The sequence below is a fragment of the Parasteatoda tepidariorum genome, chromosome 4, assembly GCF_043381705.1.
Source record: "Parasteatoda tepidariorum isolate YZ-2023 chromosome 4, CAS_Ptep_4.0, whole genome shotgun sequence".
In the NCBI taxonomy this organism is placed as follows: Eukaryota; Metazoa; Arthropoda; class Arachnida; order Araneae; family Theridiidae; genus Parasteatoda; species Parasteatoda tepidariorum.
In genome coordinates, this window is record NC_092207.1 from 86,298,302 (window position 1) to 86,326,166 (window position 27,865).

The following is a 27,865-nucleotide window of genomic DNA, read 5'->3' on the forward strand; positions in this document are numbered from 1 at the left end:
CAGCTAGGGCGTAGATTGAATTTTCTGTTTATCTTTGAAAATCGTAAATAAATATAATTATTTTACTTCAATGACTGAATTTAAAAAAAACGGGATATTTATTTAAAAAAACGAAACTTTTAGAGAATCGGAGTTTTTGATAAAAAGGCTGAAATTCGAGAGACAAAAAAAATCTCATCCCTGTATAAAGGTCAACCAGTTTTATCCCAAGGAAATGATTTTTAGAGAAACTTCAGAGGGAGGAAAAGGAACTTCAATTTCCCACCGCGGAAAATTAAATTCCTCATAAAACATTTTAACTTGGGCAAAAAAAAATTTCAGCGGAAATTAGCGGGAAAAATGGAAAAATCTGAAAAAAAGCGGAAATCCGCGAATCCGCGGAAGAATCTCATCCCTGCAAAATAACTAGTTTCTGACAAGAGAACTCTTTTCTTGACATGAACAATCTCTTACATGAACAATCTTTTTGTCATAACCATTGCAGTAACTGGCTTATTCTGATCTAATGCCAGACTTTTTAAAGCGTTCTTAAAAAGTACTTAAAGGTGCTCAATTTCGTTTTTTAGAAGACCTTAAAGGTGCTATTTTATTGAGTGTTTTTAATTTTCCTTTTTCAAAAATTAGATTTTTTTTCTTTACCATGTCGATTTTCATCACATATTATGCAAAAGTGTGGTTTTCACATTGTTCTATTCAAAGCTTTTACAATTCATTCGCCCTGCAGTGGACTAATCTTTAAGACATGGTTCTCAGTAGAACAACGAAGTCAAGCATCACTGGCTGCGGTCAGTAAGCGGCTGGGTGACCACTTTGATCAGCCTGCGTAGGGACCGAATGTGCGCGGTATCAGTCCTCATTAAACTAATCTACAGTAAAGTGGTAGACTTGGAGCAGGTCGTCGAGCTACCACAGCAGGAGAGCCATCCCTTCTGCAGAGAATCAAAATTGTGATGGCATGTCTTTAGATCATCCTCAGGGATGTTTCCCACACAGTCGCCAATAGCCCATTGGGCAGCTCTAGTGCGACGTAAATAAAGTACCTATCTATCATAAAAATTATTCCATGTAAAAAATAATTAAAAAAAAAAATCAATTCTGAGCAAACTTTTAAATAACACTAAAATAAAATCTGTTAAATAGTTTTTGAGTAATAAAATTTCACAAAAATTTATTTTCTTCCACTGACAGATTATTAACTATACAATAATAATAATAAATAAATAACAATAAAGATATATTAATAACACAATTTAAATTTTTGCATCATGATAGGTTAAATTAAATATTGAACATATTGCACCATTGTTGAAGTTTTCTCTATCATTCCATATTTTCATTTATTTGTGGAGATTATTCCACTTTATTGAAAGTGTTGTACAATAAAGAAAGCACAGATGTTAAGAGACACAACCATATGGTTCATTTTAGTTTATAGATTTATTTTATGCTTATATAATCATTAAAGATAAAATAAGTCTTTCATATACATATTGGTAACAGAATTTAGGAAAAGGAACATATTTATAAAAATATACATTTTCTTAAATAATTTTCATGGTGCTTATAAATGGCACGTGACGAATGTCGTATGATCACAAAATGAACAGTCTGTACAAATATATAACAATAAGACACATTGGCAGAATTCACAAATTGCACAAGCATAACTAGAATCTTGACTAGCTTATGCAATAAGGAAGGGGAAAAAAAGATTGTCTTGATTGATTTCTCTAATGCTTCCTATTTACAGAATATACAGATATTAGGAAATCAGTGCTTCCAGCTGCTAGGCTAGCCTGAAAAAGAATTTTGTTGAAAGTAAAGTTGATTTTAAGTATAGTAAAAACATAAAATACATACAAAATGATTTCTTATTATCTTTCAAACATCAATTATAAAAAGAAATAATACACAGTAGAACTTCATTATACAGGGTTCGAAGTTGTTCAGCAGTCCTAATATTCTTAATTTTTTTTTTAATTTGTTCTAATTTTTAGATTTTTGTGAGTTCAGAACATCCACTTTACTAAGAATGCAAACGTGGATTAAAAAAAAGAAAGAAAAGATTTTAAGAATTGAAAAGTATAGATTTTTGATCGGACATCTTTTTTATTTTAATAAATGATAGTAGAAATAGCAAAATTCTATAGTTTCAATTTTTGCAGGGACATAGTTATATAGTATAAGACTAGTTATATATATATAGTTCAGGCATATAGCTTTAACTGCAGGATTCATAGTTTGAATTTATTTGGGAATTCGGTCATTCTATGAAAAAGAAACTCAACAATTTTATATTAACAAATTTTTATGATGATGAATTCGGGGGTCCCATGCTTATTTATAATTTATGCAAATGCTCTCACGAATTATGTAAGGTGAATTTTCAGAGTTTTACTATAATTGATTCATCTTTCATCTGATTTTAAAATTGATCAATTCCAATAAACAGCTAAAATTATTTGATTAAAGAAATCTTGAACTCAATTATTAATTTTAATTAATAATTGAGTAGATCTCTTTTTTGGTCAAGTTGCAAATATAAAGATAAGAGTTTTCACCAAAAAAAGAACCTAAAGCTTACTTTTTCTAGAAGAAATTTACTTTACGGTATAGAATGAGTCAGAGCAGGTTTATTTCCAAGACGAATCAGAGATAGGGGCTCTAAATCTGTGGTTCCCATATTGTTTTCTCCAGGGCTCCATGGAAATGTCACAGGGGTTCCATGAGTTATATTATTACTACTATATATTATTACTATTTGGATTTTTCTGGTAATGATTTTTGAAATCTGTAACAGGTTTGCCTTCAACCAATAATTCATTATTTTTTTAATTATTAGGTTATTAATAAGAAATTATTTAAGTAAAATGCCAATAAAAAGAAATAGCAGACACTAAAATATATATTTAAATTTTTTTCCCCAACTACAATATTTTGCATAAATTACTAAGATAATATGCATTTACAAATGATTGCATCAGTATTTCTCATCGAATTTAAAAAATCAAAATAAAATACCAAATTCTAGAATTACGAATTATTTTTCTATTATTATTTATTTTTATTTACAACAGTTCTTCATCAAAAACCATAATTCAACTTATTTTATTCAATTTGATCTCTGCATACGACAAAAACTAATGGACTAAAAGCTGTGGCAGACTTACAAATTGAACTGCTTAATATAAAAGCTAATTTTAAGACTGTTATTTATGAAACAACGAAAGAAATCACTCTTTGCATCAAATGTTTCTATATCAATTTAATGTTTTTTTAAAATTATATTCACGCCTACTAATAAACTTTTTTTAACGGCTAGAGTTACCCCAAAATAAGTTTGATCACTCAGGGTTAGGTAGTGGAAAAAAAATTGGGAACCGCTGCTCTAGACCATATTTATTTAGTGAGGAAAAAATTCTAGGAATTTTAACCATTTACATCCACAAGAAAACTAGATAATCAAAGTTATTGTTATTTTTTTTCAAAATAATGAAGATATGTGTTTGCCTCCTCTGTTTCAGATATAAAGGGTTGTGTTAAAAATTTAACTTAGAGAATATTCCTTAAGATTGAATGCCTATAAGATACCATATTCGAGACAGAAAATGGTAGCCTGAATCAATCTATCATCCTAAATTCTGTGCTTTCAAAAATCCATAAAAAAGCTTTGAGGGATATCAAGATTTTATGTTACACTTGATAGTGACATTTTCATGTTAGCCTAATTATCTTTAAAGTAAAGTACTTTGTACCCCTTTAGTTTTTCAGTTTTTGTAAAACCCAATAAATTAGATTAAAAAAAAACTTCTATAATTACCAAGCATAACTGGAGAAATTATCAATAATTTAATCGAACAGACAGTCATTCTCACATCACATTGTAATCAATTTAAACAGTAGACAATTTATTTAATCATAGAAATTTATGTAATGATTTAAATGCGCGCTATACATATTTTCAAAATAACACTTAGTGAAATCCTACCTTATAAGGATGAAAGACTAAACAGCTTATAGGTCCTATTTTGTTTCCCATAAAACCATCATGGTATTTTATCATGCTAATCGTGTCACCACTCTGATTAAAGACAGTAGCACCTCCACTTGCAGCACCACTAAAAGAAAATGTGATAAACTATTTATATGTTTAATTCTTTTTGTGTTAAAAATAAAAGGGTTCAGACAGTTGTAATAAGACAACATTAAATTTGACATATTGATGACCATTTATCACATCTGACGTATTTAATTGTTTTAAGAAATATGTTAAACTTTTTAATTGCTTCTTCTCTCTATATTTTTTTTTACATATTTTAATGCAGAAATTTTTTGAAACTAAATTTTTCACATTTCACGAGTTTTTCTTAAAAAAAATAAAGAATCAAAATGTATTAAGTAATATGATAAAAAAAAGTGTGTAAAAACTAAAATTTACATGGACTAAAACTTTAGAAATTTTAAATTTTTAGTCAGGTCTAAAATTAAAAATTAGCAGCAAAAAAAAAAAAAAAAAAACAAGAAAATAATGTGGGAGAATTTTAGGAACCACTCTATAAAAGGAACAATGTTTAACGATGAAGTCATCATGATAAATCCAATGTCAAAATTGAAGAGCATTCCAAAAGAGAACTTGTTTATGAAATTTTTACTGCAAAATACATAAAATGGGTATGCTATTCATATGATATTTTCAAGAGTTACTAGATCAGCAAAGGTTAATTAAATGTACTACCTGGTATTGCTAGAACAGTATTTTGTATTAATAAAAAATAAACTAACCAAGCAATTAAATCGAGGGATTGATGAACAGACATTGCAGTCATGCCATGAGCAGGAGGTATGCTTCTGATACTATTGGAATGCCTCAAATCCCAGAATTTTACATCTCCAGCGACACTAAAATGTACACAAAAAAAGTATAAACAAATTTATTTTGATTTAATTTATTGTGTTAATGATAGTAATAAAACTTTAAAAAAGATTAAGTGTGGATAAGAAAGAATTAATTATAACTCACCTTCCGCTGATTATCTGACCAAAATTTTGCTTATTTTGAAGTTTCACATTAACAACCCATCCTGAATGCTCTTGATATACATGTAGACAGCTATAAAAAAATAAATAAATGTTACTGGATATGAAGAAACATAGTGGCCAACATGAAAAGGAAAAACACCAGAATAGATTTTACGAAATGGTATAAATTTTATGGTAACTATTGAAGTATTTAAAACAGGATTTTTTTAAGTCAATAGAACACAAAAACTTCATAACACTAGTAACTATAGATTTAAATTAATTTGAAAATAAAATTTTTCCTTATGTTTTTGATTTCATAATATTGAACAGTAAGAGATATTTCATTCATTTTAGATAATTACGATATTTTATAATTTTATTCATTTATTTTTCCTAAAAAAAATAGCTCAATTTTTTCCCCCAGAGAATTTAGAAGAACAAAGCTTTAAATTGACACAAGGCTTATTTACCAGTAACTTTTGTATTTAAAAAACTCACACAAGAAATAAACAAAAAAAATATCTATTTTTGTAGGACATTTTTCTCTCCAAATTTTAAGGAATTTTCTAAAATTTGTAATAACAGGAAAATTTTAGATAAAAGCAGGAGACTAAGAAAAACTACCAAAAACCAGTAGAGTTGGTAGCTATGAAGAAATCATTTTTCTTTCTTTTTACAACAACTAAAACATTAAGTTCATAAGCAATTAATATATATACAAATTAAAATAATTAATTAAATGCTTTTCACAACCAACTCTATGATTTATTATATCGTTAATAAGGAACAGTATGTTTTATTATAACAAATATAGAATTATATCATGTTGTATACGTTGATGCTCAATAAAACGACACTTCTGTTGTCCATGGAAAAAAGGACGTTGTAACATGAGTGCACAAATATACCGTAAATATTAACTCAAGGCTAAAAAAAAATACTTGGCCAATTTTAACAAAACAATGCTTTACTTTACATGTGATTGTTGGAAGATATTACCAGAAATTATATTTTAATGTATTTACTTTTTTTTTGTATTTATTTTGGTACTTTTTGTAAATTTAAAAGACTGTCATTTTTATGCGCAAAAGTAACTTTTACAAAATTTAAAGGGAGAAAGAAAAAAATTTTGCAACCAAAAAAGTTTTTTCTTTTAAAAGAATATAGATTGTAAAACATTATTTTTTTTTTGTGCTTTGCAAATCATCACATTAAAAAAAAAGTAGAAAAATAAATATCTAAAAACCATGAAAATTATGGTAATACTAACTGGAAAAAAATAAATGATTTGCATTTATAATGAAACCACACAAAAAAAGGTAGTCAAAAAAGAGTTAATTAAATGTACGTTTTGAGATTTTAAAAAAAAGGCAAAACTAAGTAGTGATACCTGCCAAAAAATTGATTGAAGAAAAGGACAGAATTATCATGTCTTATAATGAATTCTCAGGTGCGCGATTTGAATTTCCTGTATCATAATAATATCAGAATTTTAAACAATTATGTGAAAATCAATAGAAAAAACTGACGAGANCTGCCGAGCCCCCCCCCCCCGACAGAATCAGTGCATGCATATAGCACAAATCAAGTGTGTAAAAATTACTTAAATTTGTGATTAGATTTTCTCGTTTCTTAATAATATCATATGAAAATATCGGTATTTAAAAACTATGTAGATATCAGTAGCAATAACTGAAAACGTTTATGGTAGAAACAGTGATATCGCCACATTAAGAAGTAACTAATAAATACAAAAGTTCAATTTTGCTTGTGGTAATAATAATGTATAAAAAATATAGGAATTCAAAACATTGAGCAAATTAATAGTTATAATAGCCGATGAAACAATAAAAAATTCGCATGGATTTACGATGGTATTGAAGCAAATTGAGTGCATCAAAAAGTGATTACTCAAAAGCACAATTCAAATTTTGCATGTCATAATAATACGGGAGAAACTAAATTGCATGAACTGCAACTGAAAAAAAAGAAAAAGATCTAGACACGGATGGTATCGAATGCGGTGGAAAGCGATAACTGAAATGCGTGATTTGATATTTTAATGTTGTAATATATTCAAAGTTAATTCAATCTAAGTGTAACCTAATAAAAAAAGAGGGAAATATATCGCATTGATTGAATAGCTCTTCTGTTACAAATTGGAATTTGCTAGTTACAAATTGGAATTTGCTATTCATTAAAATATAAGTTTAAAAAAATAAGAAAAAACACTATTTTTTAAAAAGAAGAATCTTTTAAATGTTTTCCATTTTGGAATTACTTTTAAGATTACCAATTTAATACTTTGGTGTTTGACTCAGTAGTTAATTAGTTCCAGCCAAAATTGGTATGTAATTTTTTCTCGAATTCTCGTTCATTTGAAGTTGTCCTTTCTTCTATCAAATCTGCCTAAAAAAGTTTTTACTGTGTCTTGATGAGAACTTAGGAAGGAAAACAAAAAGATTGTGCAGGTAAGAGTGGAATAAATGCCTCGCTGATGAGATTTTGCATAATCAAATTTTAGATAAGCCGAACTCCGAGAAAATTTTGTCCGAATATAAATTATTTATTTGCGGAAGATCACGAATCAAATGTCTTGAGATTCGCAGAATTCCACAAATTAGCGGTATCACATGCCTGATAAAAATTTGATTACTAACAGAAAAATTGGAAATAAAGCAGTTTTCTATATCATTACATACCTAAAATAGGTGAAAAATACTTCAAAAAATAATATGCTGGCTTGGTGCCTCTGTTTTTGATAAATTACATAAATCAAAATAACAACAGACTATATGTTTTAACTTGAAAATAAAAGATACAAGGAGACTAAAAAAGTGAATACAATTTTCAAACAAGAAAAATACAGATTTAGAAATTTAATGTATCCTCAATAAATAAAGTTACGCAGATTATGATCATAAATTACAACCACCTAGGACAAGTAGGACTTAAGATAAGAATTTAGGGGGTCATGTCTCTTCCTTAATTTTAATGGGATTCAAGGTGTTTTGCATTTATTCTGTAGAAACATCAAAGAAAATAATGGTTTAAATAATTGCTTAGAAACTTTTTTAAAAAATTAAATGACTAAATTTCGATTGCTATATTAGAATAAAGTGCTTATGTATTAATAAGCATTAAAATAACATTGCATCGTTAGAGTAGCAAACGGGGCTTTATGTATCGAGCGTTATAATAGAAGGGTTATTATAATGAGGGTTGTACTTAATTTAATGTGTTTTATATCAGGCAACTACTGAAGGAGAGTCGAAATAAAAATCTAAAAGCAGATCAGCGCACATTGAAATAAAAATCTAAAAGTAGATCAGCACATTTTCTCACTAACAAAGTTTATTAGCAAAGTTTATTAGTTCAAAGTTTATTTCTCACTAACAAAGTTAAAGTATATTAGATACAGAACTCAATCAATCATTGTAATATTTAAAACATGTAAAAGCTTACCATTCATTTTGAGGCATCCTCCTGTCAAAAACTCGCACTGTGCCATCTCCACAACCAGCTGCAATTAAACTGGGGTGTTCAGGTGTGGATGTTAAACAGGTTAAGCAACTGTCAGCTCCTGTAGGAATGTCCTGCAAAAAATAAAAAAGTAAATTTTACTTATCTGTTTGAAAAATAATGTACTCAACTAGTGCCTTAAACTGGCAGTTCCCAAAAGGTATTCTGTGAAACCCTAGGGTTCCATGGAATTGATAGCCGGGTTCCTAAAGTTAGAGCTCTTTATTTTTTTAAAACCTGTAATGATTTTTGAAACCTATGACTATGTTTGCAGTTTGCATTCAATCCATAATCTATAATTTGTTAAATATTTAATTTATTTTTATTAAATTATTTTATGATAAAAGCAATAGAAAAATTTGAAAAAATACATTTCTTAATTAAAAGATATTAAAAAAGGCATATGAATTTATAAATAATTGCATCAGTGTTTCTCAATTCAAAATAAAATAATAAAACTCAAGAATAAAGAATTATATATCTCTGATAACCATTCTCACTGTTCATAAGTAGTTTTTTTTAAATCATAATTTGTTTATTTTAGACAATTTCATCTCGAGTTAGGATTCTGGAAAATTCATCATATCATTAATATTTAAAAAAAAGATAACTGATATTTTTTTTAAATGAAAAAGTATACTGTTTTGAATAAAGGAGATATAAGTCAGCTAATTTTAAAACATTGAAAATTTTGCTATGGAAACTTGATGAACCATCAACAGGTAGTTCTCTATTTTTTTTTTTTTTTTTTTTTTTTTTTTTTTTTTTTTTTTTTTTTTTTTTTTTTTTTTTTTTTTTTTTTTTTTTTTTTTTTTTTTTTTTTTTTTTTTTNATGGTTGAATCCAATAGTTTATAAGCAGATGTGAACTTATTGACCAAAGAAAGGTTGCCAATTATTTTGAAAAGATTTAAAGCGAAGAATGAAATTTTTTCATTGTTTTATTAATAATCATCTTAAAATTAGCTTTCATGTCAGACAGTTGAATTCGAAGTCTGCAACAACATCTAGTCTAGTTTATTTTTGGAGCAGTCATAAGCTGATTAAGAATAAATAATCTTAACTCTGAATTTTGTTGAAAGGAAAATAAAAAAGAACTTTTATAGATGTTGAGAATGGTTATCAAGATAGCATATTTTTTCATAGTTGAAGTTAGCCATTTTATTTCGGATTGAACAGTTAGGTGGTAAATACAAATGGAATTTTAAATTTATAGAATTAATCAGAATATTTATCAGAATATTAAAAAGTAATCAGAATATTAAAAAGTAAGTAAGCAATAATATCGGTTCAATATACATATAATTACAAGATTCAAAAATCATTACAGGTTAAAAAAAGTCCTAACTTTTGGGATCCCTGTAGCCCTATCATGAAATCCTAGGGTTATATGGAGCACATTTTTTGAGAATTGCTGCGATAGTGTACATGCTAGAGTCATGAAAGAAGTATGAAATATAACTTGTCATTTTCAGTTTTTTTCATTGCAAATTTTTTTTATTAATATATTTACTATCTTTAATTTAATTGAAAGAGTTTTAAGAAGTTTTTTACAGGTAAAACAAACTCTTTTGTGAATGTAAACAAGTGACATTGAATTAATTTTAACCAAAGTTGAATACCTGAATTTTAGTTTCTTTCTCTGCATCCCAAATTCTAATATGTCTCACATCACCAGAGGCCAACAATTTTTGAGATTGTTGTTCCCATTGTAGTATCAAACCAGATCCTTAAAAAAATGATTTAATAAAAATAAAATAACATTATTAGCTATTAATTTTCAATTTAAAAGAAATTGAACAAAAATATTAAAAATAATGTGCAAAATGACCTTATAAATACCATATTCTGCTAGGTATGAATATAATGAAGAAAACACATCGTAATTAGAAATTACCATTTTAAAAATACAATCTAAATTTTACACAATTTATGTTTTAGTTGACAGTCAAATTTAAATAGCTTTTTAAGAAGCCATAGTTTCAAATAGAAAATTTCAAGAAAGCTAAGAAAAAAAATTCTAAAACACTCTTTGAACATGCAAGTAAAATTTAGATATTCTTTTGAACGCAGAAAGTATCCCATTCCTGGCCCAGTTAGAACCATTTTTTAAAATTAAACAAAAAAAGCTGTTTTTTTTTATTCTGTTAAATATTTTTTGTTTAATTTATTAAACTTAGTACCTGTATTACAAGGAAAAAAAACTTAAAACTGGGTTGAGCCACCCTATTGTATTTGCAGTAGCCAGTGTTCAGTTCTGTAGCCTTGTAATTTTTAAAATAAGTCAGAAGACAGAAGATCAAGGATCAAGCATTGAAACAAGCTAGTTTTCATAGATAACTTTTTGAGAACTCCAGTGTCACAGTTGGTTAAAGCATCGCTCACACCATTAGGGAAGAGCTGGTGGAGGGCGTGAATTAGATCCTGGCTGTCAACAAAACAACCGACACGTGTGTGCAGCAAAGTGCGTGTGAAATCTGTTGTGACTTAAAGTCCTCGGCACAGGTTTTGCTCATGTCACCTGACTAATGTCAAAATTATGTGGCACTCCTATCATGGTTGTTAAAAGATAGAGTCCTGAAAAACTTGGCTAGGTGCATTATGGCAAGGTGGTATGTGCATTACTTTAAGTAAATCTAACCTCTATTTACTTAAAAGGAAGAGGAACATCATTTACAGTTAGCCTACCCATATGGGAGTTGATTAATTGAAGAGCTTCAGTTTAATAAGAAAGGAGCTTGAATCAGTTATACTACAGAAAAATTAAGAATATGAATAGGGGCTGGCCATAACTGACATCACGCTTGAAGAAGAGAAGTTGTGACAATTGTGAGGGATGGGTTAACAAGAAGTGTGACAATGCACATTTTGGTCAAAATAAAAATATTTAATGTCATACTTGGAGAATAAGGAGAGGGTTGCTGACACCGTGACAGTTTATGACAAGGGTGAGGGATAAGGTAACAAGAAGTACAACAATGCACATTTTGGTTAAACAAGATGTGTTTAACCAATGGTCACCAATTTATTGGCGTTTAACCAAAATGACATGACATTAAATATTTTTATTTTAACCAAAAATGTTAATATAACAAGATGTGTCACAACGAACATTTTGGTTAAAATAAAAATATTTAATGTCATGTTTGGAGGAGAGGGAAGGGGTTGATGACACTGTGACAGTTTGTGACAAGGGTGAGGGATAAGGTAAAAAGAAGTGTGACAATGCACATTTTGTAAAAACACTTAGTATCAGCGTATTAAATACTTTAATATTATTTTCATAAAAATAAGTACACAAGTAATCATTATTTTAGTTATGTAGATAAATGTCATTTGGTCTATTACAAATGTCTTGTTTATGAACTGTCAGTAAAACTTTATGTAAAATAGCAAAACACGTGACAAAAGAGGAAAGGTGAAATGTGACATGTAGTGACAAAAGAGAGAAGGGGGTTAAAAATGTGACATCATTTATAAACACCCCTGTAACTAAGAAATTTGGCAAATTTTCTCACTGTAAAAATACATTAAAGAAAATACAATTTACTATAGTAAAGCTCATCGACGTGTAAATAACATCGATTGCATAAAATGTANATCTTCACTTCCCCTTTCTGGTGATTTATGGGTTCTATGCATAAATCAGAGGTTCAGTGCAAGCTAGAAAAAGAGAAAATTTGTCAAAAGATTTTTTTTTTTTTTTTTTGGAAAGGGGAAGATGGAGAGATGTTTGTTTATTTTGATTGTTAAAAAGTGTCCAGGAAATCGACCCTTCCGGGAAAGGGAAGTCCGGATATGGGACGTTACACTGTATATGGTTTTTGAAATTTTAAATTCCCCAGACATCAGATAGAGTTAAAAAATATATTTCAGTGCAAATCAAATTATGTCATAAAATTTTAATTATAAGATTTCATATATATAGAAGAATTTATTTATATATGGTTCAGAAACAAAAATTTTTTCTTCTCAATAATTTTAAGAGACAAAAGTTTAAAATAAATTAGCTTAATTATGAAAATTTTATTCTCACAAAGTATGAACTATTTTTACCTCTAGTTGAGGGCAAGAGCTCTTGTATGATCTGAAAGGCAGAGATGAGTTGAGAATCACAGTCAGTATAATTTTTCCAAATTTTCACAGTTCCATCATCTGAAAATGTTTCATTATAATTTATTAAAATAATAAACAATTTAATATTTTCTAACACTGGTAAATAAATGTTTTTAATACTAGTCACCAGAAGGTTGTTTGCTCAATGTTGAATAACATCCTGTGTGATATTTGTGACACAAGTGTTAAAATAAATAAATAAAAAATTTTGATATCTCAAAAACATTTTTAACATGGTTGAATGTGTCTTTGTTTTAATGCTAACAGGAATGTATTTATAATTTTTATTAATATTTTGTTTTCTTGGAGACAATAATTACAGACAGAAATTATATGCCTCTTGCAAAATTTTTTTTTCTTCTACAAATTGCTTGTTACAACAGTTTTCAATGTCTCTAACAAAATTTCCTTTTGAAGAAGTTATTAACTTTATAATTAAGAAGTTTATAGTTCTGTGAATCCAGGTAACAGTTGGTTAATATTTGAACTTTAGTTCATGATTCAAACTAGGATTAACCACCAGTTTACTGGCATTGAAAATCAAATTAGTGAAATTGCAAGGTCTTTGATTTTTATAGCCAATTAAGTAAAGTTGTCAGGTTTTATACACAGTTAGTTGATTTTTGTTAGATAGCAAAGCAGTTCTTGTACTCATTGTGGCAAATCTCTCACGGATATTGTAAGCAAGTAGATATCACTTTAACTGGAAACAAAAGATAATATATTGAACTCATCAGCCAAAAGAAATAAAATGCTTTGTAGAAAGAACAGAAAGATGCGCAGCATCATTCTACGGCCCCAGTAACTGATAAAACGTCTATATGGGAAGGAAAATCCCGGAATATCTTTAAAATATTCATAAGGCAAGGATGAAAAAGTCAGCCATTAATGACTAGTTTTCTAGCAATAAGAACTTATATAGAAGGCATGGGATCATAAAATGAAACCACACATGTTTCCCCAGGTTAAGGAGGGAACATCAGAAGAGCGATTATCTTGAAAATTGCATGCTCTCTAAATAAATTGATATTAAACAAACATGATAAATATAAAAAATCTATATAGATAGTGTATAAATCTATATACATGAGTACATAATATAAAATCCAATATTTGGCTGCTTGTTTTATAAAACTATCTATTTTTTAGACCCTAATCAAAATAAACAAATGTCTTTTCCTTTATATATATATAATATATATGTTATCAGAAAATGTTTCTCATGTAATTATGACCGCAAGAGGAGAACTAACAGACTTTGAACCTAGAATGGTAGTTGGTGGAAGATGGCTGGAATATTCTATTTTGGAAATTGTGAAGGAATTCAACATTCCCAGATCCACAGTGTCAAGAATGTGTCAAAAAAACCTAATTTCAGGCATAACTTTCCCCATGGACAACATTGTGACCAAGAACCAGCGCTCAATGACCGATGTCAGCGTTAACAGACAAGTAACATTGTGTGAAATAACCGCAACCATCAATGCAGGACGTGTCAATTAGGACAGTGCGGTAAAATTTGGTTGAAATAGGATAAGGCAACAAACTCAAATGCCTTTTCTTGCATAACGTCAAGAAAGAAATGTATCTATAAAAAATCCATATTTTTTTTTTAGCATATCATAACTTTATACTGTTAAAGAAAAATGAACTTCAGTTAGAATAATCAATTATGAATAAGATTTAAGTTGAATATTAATAATATTTGAAAGAAACACTTGCAGACGTTAATAATTTAGTAATATAGTTTTGCTTTATTAAATAGGATATATTTTTCTTTCCAATCTCCTTGTTTTTCCAATGCTTTTATAAAAATCTGAATATCTGCACTGTTGATTCTTTATATCAAAAAAATTTGTTTTTATTTATGAAGGATAAAGTTTTATTCATTTACTTTTTAAATTTTTTTAAAAATATTTTATTGGCGATATTATACTAAATATTCTCTTGTTAATTATTTAATTTAATTAATAACAAAATGATATTGTATAAAAATTTATGTTAATTATAGTTTATTTAAAAATACTTTTAATCAATAACTTCATTTCATTAAAAAAAATTTATATATAAATAGTAAATGATTCGAAATATTGTTTCTGGAATAAAGATTTCTTACTTTTAAATATCAATAAATCTGAAACCAACTTAAACCGAAACACAGTAGTCACAAATTGAAATTAGCTCATAAAATGAAAGGAAGATTTTTTTTTGAAAGAGTTTCTTTTTCTATAAATTGCGAACATAAAGTATATCAGAAGTTGTCAAGTCATTTGCCAGAATCATATAAATTGTGATAAATCAAATGTTATCAATTGTTTAGCCTAAATTACATGAACTAGAGTTCTTTTTCCTCAAAATATCAATGTAAAACCCATATGAGAAGTTAGCATGAATAAAAATATGAAGAATTACCTGAACCAATCATCATCAATGTATTATCATGTTCATTCAGAAAATCTAAAGCTGTTATTCTGACATTTGGTCGATTATTGCAACTCTCAGATCGTAATAGATATCCTTTTTCCCAGTCCCAAATACTGCAAGAAAAGAAATGACAATCAATAATTATAAAATGTTTCGCAACATTAAACTAATAAAAATTCAACTATGTATCTTTAAAAAAGAGCATATATTTGTTTTAAAAAATACCCAATTCCCCTATATAATATAGAATAACAATTCAATCAATTCAGCAATTTTCTTTTTCATAATTTTTGTTATTTTGTTTTAAGACAAAAGAATTTTGAATAGATGGTGAATCCAAAGAAACTAGCCTGTGTGAAGTAAAAAAGGATAATTTTGAACAAAAATAGTTATATGTTACATTCAAAGATAAAATAAAACTTTAAGAAGATATTGTTTAAATTTGATTACAAAGATTTTTTTTATTTTTATTAGGTATTATCAGGGTTCCATAATAATTTAAATAAATTTCATACCTGTAGCAATCTTTATCCGTGACAACCATATGAGATTCATAAGGATGAAACTTAACTGAGGTAGGAAGATTGGTATTTTTATTAATGAAAATCTGTTCATCAAATCTGCCACCATTTTCTAAAAAAAGTGACATGATGCATTAAATGATCAAATAAAAACAGTAAAATAATAAACAACAAAAGTATACAAGTAGTTCAAGATAACTGAAAAATAATATATAAAATGTAATTTATAAGTTCTAGAATCTATATAGGAGACATAAATAACTAGACATGAATTAGAAAGACTTATTCATTTACTTAGGATATAAATGAGAAAGTGTATAAAATAGTTTTTATAAAGTATAAAATAAAGTTACTAGAAAACAACTAAAAACTTTCACATGAGAAGATGGTTCAGAAAAGAATTTTATTGGTTTATGTACCTACTAAACATTTTTATGAATAACCTGATTACTAAATCTGTCACTAATTTCTGAAAAATGCATTCTGTATAAAATGAGAATGAAATAATTAAATAAAAATACAATCAGTTCTGGACTATAATGAGTGATACAATAATGCAATCTATCTGTTGTGAAGTAACTACATATGAATTACAAATAAATAACTCAGGATGATTTAGAAAATCTTATCTAAAGTTGTACAGTTGTATGGGAAAATTTGACATACTATATTGCTACTGAAAAAGAAGATGATTAAAAGGTATTTAAACACTGCAAACCAACAGTCACTTTATAATGGCAAACAGTAGCTTATAAAGGGAAAAAATACTTAATACTTCTCAAATAAACAAAAATTAATATTTATTAAACCCTGATTCTTAGGATAATTATGTATGGCTGTGGGTGTTGGTTACTTACCAAAGGAGTAGAATATAAATTTCTGGTATTTGAATGGAGAGTTTTAAGAAATATTTATACGATTACAATGGAAAAAAATATACGGCAAATACTCTACAATCATGAACAGTACAAAAAATTCAGAGCCCAGCATCAGTTACAGAATTTAAGTTTGTCATTTTATTTTATAACTGGCATTGAACAAATCAACCAATTCTGAATTTACGACTATCAGTGTTCAACTCATTAGCCTTGCAATTTTGAACCCAACTCAGAAGACAAGGGAACTCTTAGATCAAGCAATGGGGCAAACCAGCCCTTGTGAAGGACTTTTCAATGGAATTAACCTGAATTTACGTTACATGGAGAGTAAAACTATGAAAGCCCCTCACATTAGCCTGATGGCAAGTGATTCTAACCTATGATCTATCTACCACTAAGGATATTTTACGGCAGCACTGTGGTCGGTGCAAGCCGGGAGCGGAATTAGTATCAATCATACACAGCTGGAAATAAAAAAAGGTCACCTGGGAGGCAAACACTCTTATCTCCTGAGCCATCACAGCTCTAGAAGTTTGTTGTTAGAGATAGCTTGGCCACTTACAGAGATTGGAACCCAGTAAATGTCTGACATTTGGCAAGTCCTGATGGGGGAGTGGATATGCCTGGCTATTGGCTAAGGTACAATGCTGAAGATAACTGCAACAGCCATGGCCTTCTTTAGGCTTTAGTACTTTATGGCAGCACTGTGGTCGGTGCAAGCCGGGAGCGGAATTAGTATCAATCATTCACAGCTGGAAATAAAAAAAAGGTCACCTGGGAGGCAAACACTCTTATCTCCTGAGCCATCACAGCTCTAGAAGTTTGTTGTTAGAGATGTCTTGGCCACTTACAGAGATTGGAACCCAGTAAATGTCTGACATTTGGAAAGTCCTGATGGGGGAGTGGATATGCCTGGCTATTGGCTAAGGTACAATGCTGAGGATAACTGCAACAGCCATGGCCTTCTTTAGGCTTTAGTGCCAAAGAAATCAATGCTAAAATCCCTCTACTTTGCTTAAAGTTATTTGCTTGTCTTCAATTGATAGAAAAGGAGATAGATTTTCACTAGAGTTTTAAAATTAGGCAAGTAACTGTGTCTGCTAACAAGTAATGGAATTTTCAATCCTGATAATACCTTAATCAGGTGCCACAGATTAACTTTGGCCTTGCAGACAAAACATTTTTTTCTAGTTTTCCCAACATTTTGTTTTCATTTTTTAAAACATAGTTTGACACTTTTAAGTTAACTGACATTTTTTACTTTGTAAAACTTTTAACTTCTCACAATATTTTAAACTTTATTATTAAGAACATTAAGTTTTTAGTCAAGTTTTTAAAATTCTATTTTTAATGCCAATTGGTAATTTAAATTTTACATAATTGAAATTTTACTGTTACAGAATTTTTAATTTTTCAATTAATAAAATTCAAACTAAGATTGTTTCAATTAAAAAAATCAAAGATACTTTTTTTAGTAGAGCAGTTATTTCATCATGGATTGTAGCATTAGACATTCTTGCCTTTTAAAATGTACATATATGCTTTAAAAATTTTACTATTTTGTTGTAGATCATTACAGAGATTTCGACTGGCGGACACACTAGTAACACAGTAATTAAAACTCATATTATGTAATCAAATAAATAAGATTTTATGAGCTAAGACAAAACTATTACTAACCTAATTTTTTTCGTTCTTCAAGAATACTTTTACGAATTGTATCATTGCGAAGATACATCCATTCTTTTTCTAAATATGTAGAGCTATCCATATCACTCTCATCAGTCTATAAATACAAAATAAAATTAATAAGAAAATGTTTTTTTTCTCATTACAATGAAGATTAAAGAATGAGTTTTTGACACATAAAAATAAGAAGTTTCTAAATAAATATTTTTTTAAAATCTATTTTAAATTATATTTAATTAGCTTATATTTAGTTAACTCATTGTTTAAATTTTTAAAAAATTTATTTAAAAATGAACTGTTGAAACACAAAAATTTATCAAAGATAACAAAAAAGAAAAAAAAACTTTTAAAAATTTTCATAGGTAGAAAAATTTTCTCTAAATATTAATCTACTACCCTAAAAGTTAGATCATCAATTAAAATATTAACACTAAAAGAGAAAAAATTGTATCAAATCGAAATTTAAAAATAAGCAAATTCAGTAAATCTTCTGCAAAAAGTGTAAAACATGACTGTTGTAATATTATATAATAAAAATAAAATTTGACTTACTTTGAGAAGGGGTTGACTAAAATATTTTGAACTCCAGGCTATAAAGTGTGTTTCAATTAAAGGATGTTTTGGTTCTTGAGTATCTTCAGATTCTTCACCACCCTCCCTAATCTGCACAAATTATTTATGCAAATATGTGAGTATATGAGAAAGATAAGCATTTCAATTCAATCACAGTATGACCTTAATATCCTGAAGATCTAAGACAATTTATGAAAAGAAAAAAAATTCATGATATACCTGGGAGCAGAATCCTCTAGCATGGCAGCAGGTGCTACAAATTATTATAACCTCTGTAGATTATTTTTTATTTAAGTTTAGTTAAATTAAGTTTAATTCATTAAAAAAACAGCAATAGAACTTTTTCTTTAATTAAAAAAAAAAAAAAAAATGCGTGCATTNTTAAAAAAAAAAAAAAAAAAAACATATGCATGCATTTTTACATCAATGGTTCCCAAACTTTTTGTGACAGGGAACTCTTGAAGATAGAATTTTTTCCTACAGAACCACAATCCAGTAATGATTCTTTTTTAAATTTATTAAAGTAAATATCAATTAAAAAAAATTATTATCAATCAATATATAGTCATCATTGCATCAGTGGTTATAATATCAATTATAACCACTGACAGATGATCAACACTACAATCTATTTCCTCAGGACTACGTGTTTTACTTTGAGTCAGGGCCATCAGGAGTGAATACAGGAGTAAATGGGGCATATTTAATGAAAGTATAATTATTTTAAATAAAAGCATGCTTATTTTAAATAAATATCCATATATTTGACATAAATTAAAATATTCTGATTTAGTATAAAATAAGTTAATTTTCTTTATTTTTTATCAGAGACACAATATTGAAAGGAAAATGAATAATATATATATAATAAAAGCCAAAAAATAGTATTTAAATAGCTCAAATGTTTTCTCTCTCTCCCTTTCTCTCATTTTTTAAAATTTTTTTTATTACAAAGTTATGATAATATCTTTCTTTCCATGAAAGAGCTTTATCAAAAGAAATATGATGAAATTTCTGATTTCATTCACAAATCATTAAATATTAATAGGAATTAGTGTAGTATTAGTATCTGAAGTAGATATTAAGAGGTCTATTCAAGATAGCAGAAATTGATGTCGAAAATAGACAATATGTGAAAAAAGAATACACTTTCAAAGCAAAAATGTAAACTTTAAGGTATTAAACACATACCTCAGGTCCTTTGTCAAAGGTTTTTCGTATGCGGTTAAATTGTGAAAAAAATTGATATTGCTGATATGGATTATTGACATCACTCCACCTCTGTCTGGGTTTTGAATGTTCAGGGGTTTGGTGAGATCCATTAGTGCGAGTGGGTGGCGATTCACCCCTGAAATTAAAAATTGTAAATGATGAACAAAAAATCAAATCATGGCATGCAGAAAGTACACTTTAAAACAATAATGGAAGCCAAAACTGTTTCTGCACAGTAAAAATATAAAATAGCAATAAAGTTTGTTGCTTACATTCTTATTTATTAGCATGCAACATCACAAAATGAAAATTAAGGAGGTAATTTATGCCTCAAATAAAACACAATTTTCACAAAAAATATTGCTTAGAGATTTTTTAAAATAAAAACAAAAATTTTTTAAAAAAAATTTGTATTATATACACAAAAGTGTTTATAGGGATATAATTAAAGTAAAAAAAATCTTGCTTTGGTACTTATCCAATATGCACATGCAAAATATAAATAAACTGATTTTAAAGGTGGGTCAAAACATCTGGCTTTATGTTTGTCGATTTATAAACACCATTAATTTCACTAAAACAATTCATTTTTAGAAAAGAAAAAATTTTCATAAATAATTCTAATTCTACTTGGTTTTAAATGTATACAATAAAAATATATGAAATATTTCTCAGAAAAAACCAAGATTACATTAAAAATTTCTTCTTAGATGAATAAGATACTATAGAATTTCAAGTGAAAATGTATTTTTTTAGTACAATTAAAATGCATTTAAGTTTAATACAAATATAAAAAAGGTTATTCATGGTCACATGTCTAAACTTATTCACTTTTCATTGTAATCATAAAACACAACAAGAAAACCTAAACACATATGTGTAAATACAAAAACATAATGATCTTTATTAAATAAAATGCATCTGAGCGTTACCAATGGAAATTATTTGTTGAACTATAATTTTCCGAACTGAGCGTAGTGTGAGATGTAAGAGAAATCAATGTTCTACAGTCTAGCTTTCAGAAGATTTTTTTTTATGACTAAAAGTCGGAGGTTGTTTACTGCTATGCTATAGAACAAATTTGATGGTCACAGGGTGACTAAATACAAAAATGATTAAAAACTGTTGGCCAGTCACAACCCGGCTGCCATTTTGTTGTTGTTGAAAATGCACTCCATGCTCATTTTATTATTAGTATTATTTAAAAAATAAATATGTCACAATATTCTGAAAATAACTAATTTTATTCTTGTTTCTTAAGATTTTTCTTCCTTTAGAAATGAACTTCGTAATATTCACAATATTTTGAGAAATACTTCAAAAGAAAACCTTGCATCACAACAATTTATTTAACTGTTTAAAAATTTCAATTTTTGAAGCAGCCACTATTAAAATAGCTACAACTGGCCAGAAACAAAATTTCCTAATAATAGCTTATACACCATGGAAACAAGAGTGTAACCTTTTCCAATGAGGGTAAGTAGTCAAGAATGTGCTCAGGTGATGCTTGTGAGACAGAGCATTTACAGCAAGTTTCAAATCACTTAATCTTTAGGCAATATATAGATCTTATGTAGTTATTGATGAGAGGGGTAATGATGATCAGTCCTAATCTGTTTCATTTAAGGCTCAAAGAAACTCTCCGGAGATAACTTTGTTTTGTTTCGGAGAAAAGCTCCATGAAAGTTAGAGGATCAGAGATCATTGGGGAATTACATGCATCTCCTTTGGCAAGGGAGTCTGCAACCTCATTACCTTTGATGTGAATATGTGAGAGAATCCACTGAAGATGGATATGATGGGATAAGGACAGGCGTTTCAGCATTTTAATAATGTTAATTCCACATGTTATGCAATGGCGACTGGCTAGGTATTGGATGGAGCTTTTGCTTTATCTGAAAGGATGCTACCAATGTCAAATGGTTAACCCCACACCCCTGAAATGATATCTTCTTATAACCACAGTAATCCTAAACACAAAAGTCTGGAGAAGTTCTTGTGAGAGCCAAAGCTTTTAGCTGTTAGAGAAGTTAAAAACAATTATTTTTAGAATACTTCTCAACTTTTAAAAACTATTAACAGTGGCAGCGGTTTGTTAATTTTCATAAAATTAAACTTACGCCAAAAAACTAGGTCTTCCAGAAGGGGACGATGGTTCGGACATGCAAGGCATTTTGCCATTCTTTGCACCATCTGGACGATGCATTTCACTAACCTGTAACAAACAACATAGCCATAATAAAAACAGTTGTTTAACAGACTATTTGTAAAAATATTTTATTTCCTAACCTTTTGTTTTATAATGTTCCCTTTAACCTTTTGCTTAATGAAATTTATTAGCTCTTCTGCAAGTTTTGCAACTTCAGGGAAAGGATCATTAGAGAGATTAATTAAGGTTTTCCAAATATTACCAAACACTGAAGCATATCCCAAAGAAGAAGCGGCTGTATAGGTATTGTGAATGTTTGAAGACATGCTGCTGATGGAGGTACTTGAACTGACCCTTCTCAGACGGTCAAGAGTAAGATTTAGACCATCAACATGGTTGACATCAAATGCTGCATCTACATGATTGAAAATATGATATATTTCATCAATACATTATCTGTAATCATTTTTTAAACATCAAAAATCAAAGTACAAAGTGCATACAAAAAAGGGAATTAGTTGAAATTAGTGGAAATAGAAGTAAAATAAATGTAAGTTAGTGAAATATTATTTATCAAAGCAGCAAAGTAATAGAATAAAAGCAGTGCTTGTTAAAATATAGATCCCAACACCTTAGCTTTTACAAAATAAATGAAAAAAAAAACCCTTAATCATTTTATAAGGCTAAATTCAGTGAAAATGTGCAATCTTTATCACGTAGTGTATAAATTTTTTGAAAAAGTGAGCATGATCAGTTTGACGTTCCGTAAGTTATTACAGGTATATTTCTGCATTAACTTTTTGTGGCATATTTTCCTTCCTTATTTTAATTCCCTTTATTTCATATTAATTTAGCAGAAATTTTCCTATAACTTTATCTTATGCTTTATGTGGCTATTAAGAAGATTTCAAAACACTGTTTACTTGAAATATTCAACATAAAAACATTTGTACTGGTTTAATTCCACCAAAGCATAAAAATTAATATTTATATATATATAGTATAAAAGTGAAAGAAATTGTTTATTGTCTCAAAATCTATTAAGGCCAAACTATAACTAATATTGATTTTTTTAATGTCTGACAGTAAATTAACAAGATTTCAGACAAAATATTTTAGCTTTTTCTATTTTTGTAGCCAAAATAGAGAACTGTTGTAATGATTTAAATATTTATGTCTAATTAAATTAAAAATAATAACTAAATTGAAAACATAATTCATTTTAAAACCTAATCAGAAAGGTCCTGGGTCATAACAAATAAAGCTGTCTTAAATTTTCTTGTCAAAACAAGACATTTCAAGAGAGCTATTTTTAATATATTGTTCAAAGTCAGAAAATATTAATTTTTTACATAATCAGTAAAATACAACTTTAAAACTTAAAAGATTAGCATACCTAAATCCTAAAAATATCAATCAAATTAAAAAAAATATAATTAATAAATTCAAAAATATTTTCTGATGTTCTGTCAAGTTTTATGGAGATGTAATTTTTAGAAATACTCACTGGATCCAGGGGAACCAGAGAGACTCATTTTCAAACGATCACGGGAAGATACTTTTCTCATTCCTATGTTCATTGCAACAGATGGAGGTACCTCTAGGAAGAGGAACAGTGAAAAACTATAGACAAATGCAATTGTTTTAGTTCAGCACCAGCGATAATTGATTAAACACAAATATCTTTAAATTATTGAACCTTGCTCCACAAGGTTAATCGACACATTGCACGATTAAAGATTAAGAAAAGTTATTGTCACAGCAGTTTGTAGTTGTAGGCTGTGGAAAAAAAAGTTGTAGAGGCAGATTTTTAATGATTTAACTTTATTTATTAAATTGTTGCAATGAAACTTTTAAAATCGCTAACTTTTATAACAACTTAGAGTGAATTCAAATCAATGGAGTAGATTTCATGCATGTAGGAAGCAGTTTACAAGTTAAAGAAAATACAAAAAACAGCATTAGACAAAAGCATATCCCAAAAGTAATAAAAAAATATTTATTAGATTAAGCAATAAGTGCATAAAAGTTTAACAAAGGAAAAAAATAAAAATGTATCACACTTGTACCAACAACTAATTAAGCATATTTTAGTTCAGCTATGGGCTTTTATTTCTTTTTATAAGAAAATATAGAAGCTTTAATTGAACATGATAAATTTACTTAATCATATCTGTATGAAAACTAAAAATAAAGTACCTCCATGTACCATTTTTGAAAACAATATGAGGACAATTAACTCCATTCTCTAGTTTAATTATTTTTCAACCTTGAGATGGTTTGGTATCGGACCTGGGTTCATTTTTGCATAATAACACTGGTTTTATTTCTCCATGCTACTTTATGGAAACCCAATTTTCAGCAGGGAAATGAATGCACAATTTCGCCCAAGAATAGTCGAAGGAAAACTTATTAATGTTTTAAAAGAAATTTTTTTTAGTCCAATGCTATATTTAAATATAATAATGCTATATTTAAATTTCTTCACAGCATATTTTATTCATTTTTTATCATCACCAATAAGAATACTTATATAACTTTTATCCTAAATCCATTTTTATTAGTAATGCAGCTTCTCTTAAAATTCAGAATTTATAATATAGCAATAAATTGTTATCATTTACTGAATCACAATAAAAATAATCATACAAAAATTCATAGTCTTATCAGAAACATGAAATAGATCTCCAAAATTGCATTGAGGTGAAATTCTGTTTGAAATTAAAATACAAGGATTTTAATAGGTTAATACTCTAGTACATGTTTTTAATATAGGGTAATAAAACTGATTAATGTGATAATTAGGAATTTCAAGATGTCTTCATTAACATTGGTGATAAATACGAACAATAATAAGAAAGTTAGTGATAATTAAATTATTGATTTTTATGTTGCAAGTGGTTTGATTTGATATTTTGCAAAGAGATGTCAATATCATCTAACCTCAAACAATTTTTTCAATGCTTATAACAAAAAAACTATTAAAAAAAAAAGAAATTTGAAACTTTGATGTCAGCATAAAAAGGAAATTAAAAAATATTGAGATTAATAAAATTTATAATAATATAAGAAATAAAAAAAATTTTTTTTTCAAATGATTAATATTTTAAATTTTTTTTTCTTGTTCTCTTCTTCTCTCTTAACAATTTTTTTTTATTTCTTTATTTTATTTTACCCCTTGTTTTGATTAAGCCTCTTTTCCTTCTTTGTTATTAGTTGACTTTTATTCCTCTTTCAAAAATACATAACTTTGTAGGATTTGGTAGAAGTTGTGAGAAATATATTAATAAAATCTATTCAGATATAAAATATGAATATAAATTAATCATGCTGATATAAATGGAATATAAAATAAATAGTATATAAAATAAATAGTATATAATATAAATAGAATATAATATAAATAGAATATAATATAAATAGGATATAATATAAATAGGATATAATATAAATAGGAATAATAAACAGGAATAATATTAGGCTATAAATAGAGAACTGCTTAAGTATTATCACAGGCATGCTTTTAGAAATTGATCCTAATGATTGTTAATAAATGCAATGAAAGATGGGATGCATAAAAAGTATATGTATATCAAACCTATAGGCAATAAATTTGAGGATGACTCTTTTGCTTTCTCTTCTTCAAGATATTGGCAGCCGACGGCAACAAATTGATTTTCAAAATTGATTAGGAACCACTGCAAAGCAACAACTACTTCCTAAAATAAAATCAAGCATTTGTTATAAACTTTATAAAAAAGTTTAAAAAACATTACACTTATCACTTTAATCTTAAATATCACTAGATTTCCAATACCAAAATCAATTTATTTTATTGCAATCTTTAGAACCAGGTACAATAGCAAAAGTGTTGAGCCATGTTGTTTTTTATTCTTTTTAGAGGTGAACCCTGTAATACTTTGATTTACGAAATGTTAATAGGTCAGGGGTCTCAACTCAAACTTAGGTCCATGGGCACCATGATGCTCAGTGATTGTTCTACATGTTATCGACGTCATGTGATTATGATAAATAGTTTTCAATAAAATGCATTGTGAATCAATTTTTCGCAACAATAAATTCATTTGAAAAAAAAAGAAAGAAAATGGAACGGGCTGACTTGTTTGAATTATAAAATGACTGGGAATTAAAAAATTAACACTGAAAAAATTCCTTATATTTTATAGGGTCAATCTAATAAATATAGGACATTATTTTGTGTAAAATAACACAATAATAACAATTAAATTTCTGTTTAAAAAGAAGTTTTTTGCCTACATTAAGCTATTTTCTGAACACTATATTTTATTTATCATATTACAATTCTAAAAAAAATTTAATTATTTAATTTCTGAAAATTTATTTTGTATTGCCTTTTTTTCATGACATGGGCAATCTTTCTCATTGGCACACATTCACACAACATTTATGCTTTCAGTCTTCAAGTAATCAACATCATGGACATACTTCAAGAAACTTATTTATTGCTAAGTTAGTCGGCTAATTTTCTATAGTCTAAATTTTAAAATAAAATCTGAATTTTTGCAGTAAAATGCTTACATTGTACCAACATTGAAGACAAAATAAATTTTAAACTTAAAATAAAATAGTACCTCATTTTACATATAATATGTTTCTTTTTCCTTCGATTAAAAAAATTATGGTACATTTAAGTTTGACGTCTAATATTTAAAACAAATCTAAAAACATCAACTTATGATTTAGTGACATGCTTATTGGTTGGTTAAAAGGTTCTTTACATCGCTAGTGGAGAGCAGGCACTGTTCACATTGTCTGACCAGGGTAAAAATTAAGTGGCATTTTGACCATGGCCATTTAAGGATAGAGCTCTAAAAATGAGGATAAGAACTTGGCTATGGTAGGGTGATATAGGAACTTGATAGTAAAAATTTGATAATGGCTCCCACAAAAAAAAGGAGAATCCCTTTATAGAATTTAAAATTCCTTTTAATGTTAATTTTTACTTGTCTAACAAAACAATTTCTATTTTATTTTTCAATATCAAAACAATATACAAGGAAAAGAAACCTTAATGTAGATTTGATAATTCTTCATTGATAATTTTAAGAATATTTTTAATTTATTTAAAAGTAAATAGCTTCATATATGAATGGATAATTAATAAAGATTAAATGCGATATTATACCTTCCTGACCAATGAGCTTCCATCATTGGAAACTTTGTTAATAAGCATCATACCAATATTATGGTCGATGGCATTTGCATGGTCAGTTCTCTCAGTGGTACTGTTTAAAAATGTTCCAAAAGCATAAACAGCAGCAGCTCTAACCTAAAATGATGTACAGGAGCAATCAACTTTAAGAAAAATTTGTACATTTTATCTCAAGAAATAAATATAGTATTACTACTAAAGCATGAATAAAGTAAGGACATACAATAGTTTTGGTTCTATGAGTAAGAACTTTCCTCAGTGTCTGAATACCAAACGACAGAAGTGTTAAAAAAAAAAAACGTTTCTATTATTATTCAGTGTTTAGACACTGAGGAAGGCTCTTGTTTATAGAACCAGAACTATAGTACAGAATTTTTGTACTTAATTAATGTTGTTTTTTACATAGGTACCCTTAAGTATACCCTACCTTCTTTTTCAAATATAATGTTGTTTAATAAATATAGTTTTTAAAAATAGTAATTATAATGAAAAAATCTTAATTTTATATATAAATTTATGAAAACGAAAAACTAATTTGATGGCACATGTTTTTAGCTTTCCTTCATA

At 27.8% G+C, this 27,865-nt stretch overlaps 1 protein-coding gene across 2 annotated transcripts in view; it reads right to left on the reverse strand.

The window, feature by feature from the left end:
* Nucleotides 1-1,418: 1,418 nt before the first annotated feature.
* Nucleotides 1,419-27,865, reverse strand: part of LOC107450389 (regulatory associated protein of MTOR complex 1) — a 42,850-nt gene continuing 16,403 nt past the window's right edge. Inside the window, exons 15-31 of one of the 2 annotated variants that reach the window (XM_043040023.2) lie at nucleotides 27,272-27,415; nucleotides 25,703-25,823; nucleotides 23,612-23,704; nucleotides 22,245-22,519; nucleotides 22,076-22,170; nucleotides 19,935-20,091; nucleotides 18,723-18,833; nucleotides 18,162-18,267; nucleotides 15,598-15,715; nucleotides 15,071-15,195; nucleotides 12,599-12,697; nucleotides 10,165-10,271; nucleotides 8,488-8,618; nucleotides 5,021-5,110; nucleotides 4,783-4,899; nucleotides 3,989-4,118; nucleotides 1,419-1,796 (exon numbers count right to left, since the gene is read on the reverse strand). In XM_043040023.2, coding sequence (XP_042895957.1) covers nucleotides 1,731-1,796; nucleotides 3,989-4,118; nucleotides 4,783-4,899; nucleotides 5,021-5,110; nucleotides 8,488-8,618; nucleotides 10,165-10,271; nucleotides 12,599-12,697; nucleotides 15,071-15,195; nucleotides 15,598-15,715; nucleotides 18,162-18,267; nucleotides 18,723-18,833; nucleotides 19,935-20,091; nucleotides 22,076-22,170; nucleotides 22,245-22,519; nucleotides 23,612-23,704; nucleotides 25,703-25,823; nucleotides 27,272-27,415 — 2,085 coding nt within the window. In that variant the 3' untranslated portion in view covers nucleotides 1,419-1,730. The remainder of the gene's footprint in view (nucleotides 1,797-3,988; nucleotides 4,119-4,782; nucleotides 4,900-5,020; nucleotides 5,111-8,487; nucleotides 8,619-10,164; nucleotides 10,272-12,598; nucleotides 12,698-15,070; nucleotides 15,196-15,597; nucleotides 15,716-18,161; nucleotides 18,268-18,722; nucleotides 18,834-19,934; nucleotides 20,092-22,075; nucleotides 22,171-22,244; nucleotides 22,520-23,611; nucleotides 23,705-25,702; nucleotides 25,824-27,271; nucleotides 27,416-27,865) is intronic. The other variant, XM_043040024.2, reaches the window with a different exon arrangement.